This window comes from Nerophis ophidion, linkage group LG11 (assembly GCF_033978795.1).
Source record: "Nerophis ophidion isolate RoL-2023_Sa linkage group LG11, RoL_Noph_v1.0, whole genome shotgun sequence".
NCBI classification, from domain to species: domain Eukaryota; kingdom Metazoa; phylum Chordata; class Actinopteri; order Syngnathiformes; family Syngnathidae; genus Nerophis; species Nerophis ophidion.
In genome coordinates, this window is record NC_084621.1 from 24,381,839 (window position 1) to 24,394,285 (window position 12,447).

Below are 12,447 nucleotides of genomic sequence, written 5' to 3' on the forward strand. Positions count from 1 at the left end.
GTAATGTGGTTTTGTGTCAAGTGCTTAGAATATCGCGGTTATTATTCGCCACGACAGCTGTACGCGGTGATTGAGGTTGTTTTGTTTTAAACGGACCCCTCCGGCGAGCGCAACTTGGTAGGGACCAGCCGACACGTCATCCATTGTTTACAAATGAAGCGAGGCTTTTGGGCTGCGGAGCGGCGTGGGAGAGCAAGGAGCGGTGCGGGCGCGTGGCAGCTCTCATCCGGCCTCGACGACAAAAATAAATCGGGAAAAAAAAAACACTCGCCGACATCCACGGGGGCCGTCGCCATGCCTTGTCGGAAGGAGAACTACATCTTCCTGGAGCAGTCCGTCACCGTGGGCTCCAAGGAAGTGGACGCGCTGGTGACGAAGATCGGCGAGGCGCTGCAGCTCCACAACAATAGCGGCGGCCACCAGAAGAAGACCGTGGCCGTGTCGTGTCTGCACGGACTCACCGACGGGGTCAAGCCGGCGGCTAACTTCGTCGTCGGCGGTTCGGGGACGACGACGACAGCGGCGGCGGCGGGTCAGAAACGCCAAGGCTGCTGCATGAGGCTACGGAACCGCGGGAGCAGCCGGGCGAGCCCGTATCACATCCCCGGGCCGAGCGAGACGGAATGGGACCAAATCAAACCGTGGAGCAAAAAGAGGACGCACGCCGACGAGGACGACCCGCACCGGCTGCTCCAGGAGCTCATTTTGTCCGGGAACTTGATTAAAGAGGCCGTGAGGAGGCTGCAGTTCCCGGCTGCGGACTGTGGTGACTTTCCCAAGGCGGCCGACAACGTGCCCTGCTGATCCGGCCACACACACACACACTCAAGGACCCCCTGGCCGGTTCCTCCTGGAGGACCCTGCTCCACCTCACAAGAGACTGTGAGTGTTTGAACTCACAAGACTGGTAGTTTCTTTTTTTTCCATTCATTTTCATCCATTTTGTCAGGAATGTCGCGTCAGCCTCGCCTGCTAGCCGCCTGGCTAACCTTGGTTATTTTTGTATTTTTAATTTTTTATTCAACTTTATTTCAACACCAATATGATGCAACAATTCAAAAAAAAAAAGGCTAACCTTGTTTATTTTTATTTTATTTTTTTTGGTACGTTTTTCTTCAACTTTATTTCAACAACATGATACAAGAATTCTAAAAAAGGCCAACATTATTTTATTTTTTATACGTTTTTCTTCAACTTTATTTGAACAACAATGTGATACAACAATTCTAAAAAAGGCCAACCTTGTTTATTTTCTTATTAGTATTTTTTAAATGTTTTTCTTCATTTTATTTCAACAACAAAATGATACGATTCTGAAAAAGCTACCCTCGTTTTTTGTTTTTTTGTAAATTTTCATTATTTGTATTTTTTGTACGTTTTTCTTCAATTTTATTTCAACAACTATCCTAAAAAAAGGCTAACTTTGTTTATTTTGTCATTTTTTAAAATTCATTAGATTTTTTTAATGTTTTTCTGCAACTTTATTTCTACAGCAATTCTAAAGAAGGCTCATTTAGTTTATTTTTTTGTACGTTTTGCTTCAACTTTATTTCAACAACAATGTGATACAACAATTTTAAAAAAGGCCAACCTTGTTTGTTTTTTTTTTGTTTTTTTTGGTACATTTTTCTTCAACTTTATTTCAACAACAATATGATACAAGAATTCTAAAAAAAAGGCTAACATTGTTTATTATTTTTATTTTTTTTGTACGTTTTTCTCCAACTTTATTTCAACAACAATCCTAAAAAAAGGCTAACCTTGTTTATTTTGTCATTTATTTTAATTTATTAGATTTTTTTGTGTTTTTCTGCAACTTTATTTCTACAACAATTCTAAAGAAGGCTCATTTTGTTTTGTTTTTTTTGTACGTTTTGCTTTAACTTTATTTCAACAACAATGTGATACAACAATTTAAAAAAAGGCCAACCTCGTTTATTTTTTATTTGTATTTTTTTTAACGTTTTTCTTCAATTTATTTCAACAACAAAATGATACAACTCTAAAAAAGCTAACCTTGTTTTTTTTTGTACATTTTTCTTTAACTTTATTTCAACAACAATATGATGCAACAATTCTAAAGAAGGCTAACCTTGATTATTTTTTATTTCAACAACAATATGATACAACAATTCTAAAAAAGGCTAGCCTTGTTTATTCTTTTTTTTCCGTTTTTCTTCAACTTTATTTCAACAACAATATGACAACAATTCTAAAAAAGGCCAACCTTGGTGTTTTTTTTGTTGGTTTTTTTGTACGATGATTTTCAACTTTATTTCAACAATATGATACAGAAATTCTAAAAAAAAAAAAAAAGGCTAACCTTGTTTGTTTATATTCGGGTTTTTTTGTATTTTTTTCTTCAACTTTATTTAAACAACAATATGATACACCAATTCTAAAAAAATAAAGGCTAACCTTTTTTATTTTGTCAATTTTTTAAAATGTATTTCCATTTTTTTTATGTTTTTCTTCAACTTAATTCAACAACAATTCTAAAAAAAATAGGCTAACCTTGTTTATGTTTGAAAATCTCCCGGACCTCAGACATCACCGGGCAGGTCACAGGAGCTCCAACACGCCGCGATCATCGACTTTCATTTAATAACATCAACAATGACGTCTACATTTCTCGTATCTTAAGAAAATGAGAGCATTTCTTGAAAAAGCCCCGTAAACGTGTATTTTGTGTTATTATTTCCCCATTTAAAAAACATTCATTGTTAGTTTGTGGTGTGTATTGGAGGGGGTTCGGGTCAGTTCCGGGGCCTGGGGCTGGTTCCTTCTGAAGGACCCTGCTTCTCCACACGAGACACTTTAAGCGTTAAAACTCACAAGACTGGTAGCTTTTCTTTCCTCCGTTTTGTCAGCCACCCGGCTAGCCTTCGTTATTTTTTTTTTACTATTTAAAAAGCCTCTTTATATTGTAAAATCACAGCATGGTTCCCATTCTTCAGGTGCACAAAAAACTACACAAATTGAGATGCTTTTTTTTCCGGCTAACCTTGTTTATGTTTGAAAATCTCCCGGCGCTCTAACACGCCGACACTTCCTTAGAATTCATTTGATAAAATCAACAATGACGTTTACATTTTTGTGTCTTAAAAAAAGAAACGGGAGTGTCCGAGTGCGTGTTTTGGTGAAAAAGCCACGTAAAGGTGAATCTGTGTTATTATTTTCCCCTTTTAATACCATTAATTGTTAGTTGGTGGTATGTTTTCGGAGGGGTTAGGATTGGTTCCGGAACAAAACCAGCCGTTCCCACGTGCGGGTGGTGTAGTGTTGGCCATTTTGTTTACACTCTGAAGCTGGCGGTTGGAGGAAGGAAGTGTTCCATCCTCCCCTCGTCACTGAGTCACTAGTTTCTTCTCCTTTTAAACTTCCCTCGGAGCAGCTATTCTCACCGGTTAAAACCTCAACCAGTGGCTGTGGTGATTCCATCCGATTCTGGCAATGTATTATTAGTTGGTTCATAACAACAGAGCTTTTTTTTTTTTTCAAAGCAGTTTAGAAAAGCTCCTTCCGGGTTGCTTAAAAATGGCTTTTTTTTTTTTAAATGTTGAATTGAAGAATGGCGATTTTGGATGTGAATCGATTTTTTATTTTTTTTTTCCTTCCTAAAGGAGGAATCACAGCCATTTCCCACAGGGCTTGTTACTGTGGCCGATGTTTGTAACGCTTGTAAATTGGGGAGAACTGGGGGATGGGGGTCGACTGTCACGTGACAACACTTTTGTGGTGCTTTCACCTTTTTTTGGGAATTCCAACAGGGGGTTCTGCTGTTTTTGTTCCTGTTTTTTTTTCTTTTGTATTTGTGCTCCGTGTGAAAAGAAAAATGCACGACTGCTTCGTAACGAAGTTTCTGATATTGTTCCTGAGTATTCAGGACCCTTTTTTTTTGGTTGTTTTAATAAACAGTTTTGTTTTTCCAGACTTCTTTGTCGTTTCCTTCAAGAGCAACTTTCACTTTGTTGTGCTTTCGAATGTGGTGGCGATAAATAAGCCCCGCCACACCCTGGTCTTTCTACATGTGCGGGGTTGAAGGCCACGTGTTCTTTGTCAGCCAGTAAATACTCCCTTCCCCCGGCGTGGAGGACAACAGTTGGGAGGAAAAACATGTTTGGCTTGTCAAGAAGCCTCCGTGCAGTTTGCAACAGCCCCCTCTGCTGATACCTCTATGGGAGAGCCAAGATGCCAAATTATTTAAAAATGTATTTACAAAAGAGCCATATAATATTTTTTTTAACACTGAACACAACTAAAAGCTTGCATTTTTAAGTAAAGAAAGTGGGAAAGTGTTCTGTGGTCTGACGAGTCCACATTTCAAATTGTTTTTGGAAACAGTGGACGTCGTGTCCTGCGGAACACAGAGGAAAAGAACCATCCGGATTATTATAGGCGCAAAGTTGAAAAGCCAGCATCTGTGATGGTAAAGGGGTGTATTAATGCCCAAGGCACGGGTAACTTACACATCTGTGAAGGTACCATTAATGCTGAAAGGTACATACAGGTTTTGGAGCAACAGATGTTGCCATCCAAGCAACGTTATCATGGATGCCCCTGCTTATTTCAGTAAGACAATGCCAAGCCACATGATACAACAGCGTGGCCTCATAGTAAAAGAGTGCGGGTACTAGTTTAGTGCAATAGAATATGTTAATCATTTTATTCCTACAATATACAACGGTTTAATAGAAAAATAGAAAATGCCGCCTGGGCTAATGAGATCTATATAAACAATTTTGCTTTCGCACGCAAACGTATTGCATGACAAAAAATGCGCATGTTCTTTTTTGTGCCCAAACAAATGAAACATAGATATATATATATATATATATATATATATATATATATGTTCTTTGTTGTATACAATACTAGTGTATCTTAACCTAGAGGGGCGCCAAAGAATGTTTGTTTCTCAGCAGCGGTACTGAATTGTGATGCACTTTTCCACCACTGGTGACGGTAATGGCAATGTCAAACAAACAGTAAAAAGTCTGGAGATGAAGACGTAGAGAAGTTTCTTTAAGTGCAAAAAATATGTTTAAAGTGGTGAAGCTTTGTTTTCATTTTCACTTTATTTCACTGACAAGTTTATTTAATAAACATATATATTATTAATATTTATTATTGAGTTAGACTGTATTTATTTTTGCTCTGTATGATTAGTTTTTCATCAGATTTTATGAGTCCATTTTTTCCAGTATATTTGATTAGTATTTATTTCGTAATCAGCCTGTCCTAAACATAGATAATAACCTTGGTGTTTAACACTAGAGATGTGACGTTCGCAAACAAGTTGACTTTTTTGAACAGCTCTTCTAAGTGAACGATGGGAACCGATTGTCAGTTGTATTTCGTTCGTTTGAGAGCTGTTCCTGATGCAAGTTACCCAGGCTGCCCTCTAAAAAAATCACAATAAGAATCAGCTGTATCAGTTTTATTTATTGAAGGAGTAATGACATCCCCGAGTTAAGAGTTGTCCCAGAAGGTTCTATTCATGTGAACGCCCACGCACTCTCCCAGGCAGTTTACTTGGGGGAAGACTTTAATAGCCACCTGGACCTACTCCGGTCTTTTAGTCGTTGTGTTCGGAATTAAAAATACACATTAGTGCCTGAAAAACAAAAAAAATTATCAAAAGTCAAAGAAAACGTCGCATTTGGACGCAATTCCGTGCAATCCGTACACAGCGAACACAGTGACGTCACTCTCAAATCATGTAGAAATGGCACCATCTTGTGGAATGTTTACAATTAAAACAAAAGCCAAATTACATTATCAATATTTTTAAATATATTTCTCTTCTTGTGTGTTTAATTATATTGGTGTAATGCGGGGGTGTCCAAAATGCAACCCAGTGGCTAATTTTATCAGAGTTTTTTTTAACAGTTATTGTAAAAAATGTTTTATTAATGAACAAAAATCAATGTTTTTATGAATTATTGACTTATTTAATTCTCCAAGCACTTCATAAATATCATTTGAAATATCTTTTGTGGGAAAATTCTGCATATTTTGTGTTTTTCCTATTAAACTATTAAACAAAGAGTGTTTTTGACCAATAAAAAAAGGCACAAAACTTTTTCTTTTAAAAGTACTTAATGTCAACGGTAAGATTTGAAGTTAATATATAGATATTCAAGTGTTGAAAGTAAAACAAAAATAATATCAATGATGATATAAGACATACTTTTTTCACTTTAATAAATGAGACCCTTTTGGGTCCCTGGGACCTTTAATGTTCACTAAATTTGATAGGAGCCCTACTGTATATGTTGTATTTGTTTAAAAAAAAAACAACCTGTATGCTTTTATTTTTCAGTGTGTGGCCCTCGGTGGAAAAAGTTTGGATTTATGCAAGCATTGATTGATTGGAACTTTTATTACTATATTGCACAGTTCAGTACATACAATATCCGTACAATTGACCACTAAATGGTAACACCCGAATACGTTTTTCAACTTGTTTAAGTCGGGGTCCATGTTTATAAATTCATGGTACAAATATATACTATCCGCATAATACAGTCATCACACAGGTTAATCATCACAGTATGTACATTGAATTATTTACATTATTTACAATCCGGGGGGTGGGGTGAGGAGCTTTGGTTGATATCAGTACTTCAGTCATCAACAATTGCATCAACAGAGAAATGGACATTGAAACAGTGTAGGTCTTACTTAGTAGGATTTGTACAGTGAGCAGAGAACATAGTGAGTTCAGATAGCATAAGAACAAGTATATACATTGGAAATACATTTGATTATTTACATTAAGTTATTTACAATCCGGGGAGATGGGATGTGAATGGAGGAGGGTATTAGTAAAATGTTGAAGTTGCCAGGAGGTGTTGTTTTAGAGCGGTTTTGAAGGAGGATAGAGATGCACTTACTTTTACACCTGATGGGAGTGCATTCCACATTGATGTGGCATAGAAAGAGAATGAGTTAAGACCTTTGTTGGATTGGAATCTGGGTTTAACGTGGTTTGTGGAGCTCCCCCTGGTGTTGTGGTTATGGCGGTCATAAAAGGCCTACTGAAATGAGATTTTCTAATTCAAACGGGGATAGCAGGTCCATTCTATGTGTCATACTTGATCATTTCACGATATTGCCATATTTTTGCGGAAAGGATTTAGTAGAGAACATCTGCGATAAAGTTCGCAACTTTTGGTTGCTAATAAAAAAGCCTTGCTTTTACCGGCAGACGATGTGCGCGTGACGTCACCGGTGTGAGGGCTCCTCACATCCTCACATTTTTTATAATGTGAGCCTCCAGCAGCAAGAGCTATTCGGACCAAGAAAGCGAAAATTTCCCCATTAATTTGAGCGAGGATGAAAGATTTGTGGATAAGGAAAGTTAGAGTGAAGCACACAAAAAAGCGACGGCTCCAGGCAGCGGCAGTGGGACCGTTTCAGATGTAACTATACACATTTACTAGGATAATTCTGGAAGATCCCTTATATGCTTATTGTTTTAATAGTGTTTTAGTGAGATTGTAAAGTCATACCTGAAAGTCGGATGGCTGCGGTGAACGCCAGTGTCTCTCAGAGAAGCCAATGGAGGAGCCAAGATCACAGCTGCCTTTTTGAGCTGCAGGAGGAAGTCGCATAATCCACTGAAGTCTCCGGTAAGAAACAACTTAATACCACAATTTTCCCATCCAAAAACTTGCTGGTTGACGTAGAGAAACATGTTCGCTTGACCGCTCTGTGTTAAAGCTTCACAACAAACAAAGAAACACAGGCTGTGTTTCGGTGCTAAAGGTAGCTGCAATCAACCGCTTTCCACCAACAGAATTATTCTTTATAGTCTCCATTATTAATTGAACAAATTGCAAAAGATTCAGCAACACAGATGTCCAAATTTCTGTGTAATTATGCAATGAAAAGAGACGACTTTTAGTCTTGTGTGGTGCTGGGCTAATATGCCCGCTACAACCCGAGACGTCACAAACAAGCGTCACATTCGCGTCATCATTCCGCTACTTTTTTAACAAGAAACTCCGCGGGAAATTTAAAATTGTAATTTGGTAAACTTAACCGACCGTATTGGCGTGTGTTGCAATGTTAATATTTCATCATTGATGTATAAACTATCAGACTGTGTGGTCGGTAGTAGTGGCTTTCAGTAGGCCTTCAAGGAAATAGTTTGACATGTACTTCGGTATCAGTATCAGAGAGGTGTAGCAGATTTTATAAACTAGGCTCTGTGCAAGTTGTTTGACTCTGTCCTCCACCCTGAGCCAGCCCACTTTGGAGAAGTGGGTTGGGGTGAGGTGTGATCTGGGGTGGAGGTCTAAAAGTAACCGGACTAGCTTGTTCTGTGATGTTTGGAGTCTAGATTTGAGGGTTTTGGAGGTGCTGGGGTACCAGGAGGTGCAAGCGTAATGGAAAAATGGTTGAATGAGAGTTCCCGCTAGAATCTTCAAGGTGTTTTTGTTGACCAGAGAGGAGATTCTGTAGAGGAATCTCGTTCTTTGGTTGACCTTTTTGATTACCTTGGTTGCCATTTTATCACAGGAAGGATTGGTCTCTAGAATAAAACCTAGGTAGGACAGAATAGCTTCTTAAAGAAGAAGTTACAGGTCTGTGAGAGCCAGAGATCTTCCTTGTTTGAAGTGACCAATTACTTATTTTCCACCATAATTTACAAATAAATTCTTTAAAATTCCTACAATGTGAATTACTGGATTTTTTTTCCAAATTCGGTCTCTCACAGATTAAGTGTACCTATGATGAAAATTACAGACCTCTGTCATCATTTTAAGTGGGAGATTTTACACAATCGGTCGATGACTAAATACTTTTTGCCCCACTGTAGGTTTGATATGATTGATAAAATCAACAGTGTCTAATTCAGTGTTAATATTTGAGTGGGCTCTCTGCAGTGGAAAAGTTGGACCCCAAGGTAAAAAAAGGTTAAAAATACAACATCAACACCAATGTTTTTAACAGAAATTTGCTTTTAGTTTCTTAATCAGAGTTATAATCAATAACAGGACAAAGATGTTTGTCAAACCAAAAAAATCAACACAATATCAACATATATTACCTCGACAATGTAACAATATCAACACAATGATATAAGAATTTATTTTTCATTAAATATGATTATTTGAGCCGGAAAAAAAAAAACAATAGCTCAAAATAAGCCCACTTCTAACGTGATTGTGAAGCTATAGTGATCCAGGGGACAAAACAGTAGAGATATGATTCATGGCTCTTTGAAGGGAGCCGAATCTTGAGGAGTCGTTCCTTTTAAAAGAGCTGTTCAAAAGACCGATTTGTTATTATAGATGTTTTTTTTTTTCTTTTATTTATTTATTTATTTTTTTTTATCAAGGAAACAATCACCAGTATTAGTTGAAAAGTAAATTACACAAATATTACTCTGTTGGTGGGAATTAATCTGAAATAGTGGCAATAGTAAAACATTTGTATCAATTAATCAATCAATGTCTACTTATATAGCCCTAAATCACTAGTGTCTCAAAGGGCTGCACAAACCACAACACAAACCACTACGACATCCTCGGTAGGCCCACATAAGGGCAAGGAAAACTCACACCCAGTGGGACGTCGGTGACAATGATGACTATGAGAACCTTGGAGAGGAGGAAAGCAATGGATGTCGAGCGGGTCTAACATGATACTGTGAAAGTTCAATCCATAGTGGATCCAACACAGCCGCGAAAGTCCAGTCCAAAGCGGATCCAACACAGCAGTGAGAGTCCCGTCCACAGCGGAGCCAGCAGGAAACCATCCCAAGCGGAGGCGGATCAGCAGCGCAGGGATGTCCCAAGCAGATACACAGGCAAGCGGTCCATCCTGGGTCCCGACTCTGGACAGCCAGTACGTCATCCATGGGCATCCACAAGGGAGAGTGGGACATAGGAGAAAAAGAAAAGAAACGGCAGATCTACTGGTCTAAAAAGGGAGTCTATTTAAAGGCTAAAGTATACAAATGAGTTTTAAGGTGAGACTTAAATGCTTCTACTGTAGTGGCATCTCGAACTGGAGCGAGGGCATTCCAGAGTACTGGAGCCCGAATTGAAAACGCTCTATAGCCCGCAGACTTTTTTTGGGCTCTGGGAATCACTAATAAGCCGGAGTCATTTGAACGCAGATTTCTCTCCGGGACATATTTTACAATACAATCGGCAAGATAGGATGGAGCTAGACCGTGTAGTATTTTATACGTAAGTAGTAAAACCTTAAAGTCACATCTTAAGTGCACAGGAAGCCAGTGCAGGTGAGCCAGTACAGGCGTAATATGATCAAACTTTCTTGTTCTTGTCAAAAGTCTAGCAGCCGCATTTTGTACCAACTGTAATCTTTTAATGCTAGACATGGAGAGAGCCAAAAATAATACGTTACAGTAATCGAGACGAGACGTAACAAACGCATGGATAATGATCTCAGCGTCTTTAGTGGACAAAATGGAGCGAATTTTAGCGATATTATGGAGATGAAAGAAGGCCGTTTTAGTAACGCTTTTAATGTGTGGCTCAAAGGAGAGAGTTGGGTCGAAGATAATACCCAGATTCTTTACCGAGTCGCCTTGTTTAATTGTTTGGTTGTCAAATGTCAAAGTTGTATTATTAAATAGAGGTCGGTGTAGGACCGATAATCAGCATTTAGTTTTTTTTGGGCGTTGAGTTGCAAAAAGTTAGCGGACATCAATTGTTTGTCCATTGTTTAATTTCATTAAGACACGCCGCCAGCTGACTACAGTCCGGCGTGTTGGTCAGCTTTAGGGGCATGTAGAGTTGGGTGTCATCAGCATAACAGTGAAAGCTAACACCGTATTTGCGTATGATGTCACCTAGCGGCAGCATGTAGATGCTGAAGAGTGCAGGGCCAAGGACCGAACCCTGGGGAACTCCACACGTCACCTTAACGTAGTCCGAGGTCACATTGTTATGGGAGACGCACTGCATCCTATCAGTAAAATAAGAGTTAAAATAAAAAAGGGCTAAGTCTGACATACCAATTCGTGTTTTGATACGTTCTAATAAAATATTATGATCGACGGTATGTGTTTTCATAGGGCGCACTGTTTATGAATGGTCTATTTTCGATCTTTTTTCACTAGAAAAGGCGCACCGGATTATAGGGCGCATTCAAGGAGTCTTGTTATTATTTATTTTTTTCTAAATTTTTCTAGCACGAGGGTGTTTGTTTTTTGTTTTTTCATAAAGAAATACAATCATGTGTGCTTACGGACTGTATCCCTGCAGACTGTATTGATCTATATTGATATATAATGTATATCTTGTGTTTTTATGTTGATTTAATAATAAATAAATAAAAATATATATATTTTTGTTTTTTGTTTTTTATTTCTTCGGCCCGGTGGTTGTGGACCACTGGTTTACATAACATGTTATGGTGGTTCTTGTCACACCGCGGTGAGGGAAGTCTTGTTTGGTTTTCTGTCTTGTGATCTATGTATTTTATTTTGAAAAGCTACCCTCTTGTTTCAGATCACGGGTCCTTCCTCTTGTGTCACCAGTCTGACGTCATCCTTGATTCCTGATTGTTTCCACCCGTTCCCCATCACTCCCACATCCTATTTGAGCTCACTTCTCCGTTTGTCCTTTGCCAGATCGTCTCGTCTATCGTGCCTTCTAGCGTCCACCTCCACCTCCACCTCCACCTCCACCTCCACCTCCACCTCCACCTCCACGTCCACGTCCACGTCCACGTCCACGTCCACGATTCCCTCCTTGCCTTGCTCCTGTTTTTTCTTGTTCTCCCTAATTTTTGATCATAGCAGTTATTTTTTGCTGAAATTTTGAGTTTAGGCCCTGCGATGAGGTGGCGACTTGTCCAGGGTGTACCCCGCCTTCCGCCCGATTGTAGCTGAGATAGGCGCCAGCGCCCCCCGTGACCCCAAAAGGGAATAAGTGGTAGAAAATGGATGGATGGATGGATGGATGGATGGGATTTTGAGTTTACTTTTTTCCTCCTTCGAGCGTCCTTGGTTTTCCTTCGTCGACCTAATTGGTGAGTTTTTTGTTATTCCAAATTTCGTCTTATTTCCTCATTGATTGAGTGATTTTTTTGTTTATTCATAGATATTTTATTTGTATATATTATTAGAGTTTCTTTTTCCTCCTGTTGGAGCGCTTTTTGTTAATTCTTCTTGATATTCTATTTTTGTTAGGTTATTTTCTTAAAGTAGTATTCCTCATTTTTTGGAGTGATTTTTTTGAGTTAAGTGTTTATCCTCGGATTTATTTTCCGTACGTTGTATATATTTTTGTGAAATACTTTTTTACCGGAGGTTAAAAAGTTATTTCAAAATAAAAGCTGTTATTTTTGGAAACTTCCTCTCTGCATCTGGGTCCTCTCATTTCTAAGTCGTAACAGTTCTTTGGCCAAAATGTTGCATACATTTATTTTTACGGATCATCTTCAAGCCGCTTTACGACC

The 12,447-nt window shown here is 38.8% G+C and overlaps 1 protein-coding gene across 1 annotated transcript; it reads left to right on the forward strand.

The window, feature by feature from the left end:
- The first annotated feature begins 150 nt into the window (after positions 1-150).
- gbp (glycogen synthase kinase binding protein) lies at positions 151-3,933 on the forward strand. Its single transcript, XM_061915448.1, has one exon. It carries the CDS (start codon positions 154-156, stop codon positions 802-804), a length of 651 nt encoding a protein of 216 aa, XP_061771432.1. The 5' UTR covers positions 151-153; the 3' UTR covers positions 805-3,933.
- Positions 3,934-12,447: the final 8,514 nt, after the last annotated feature.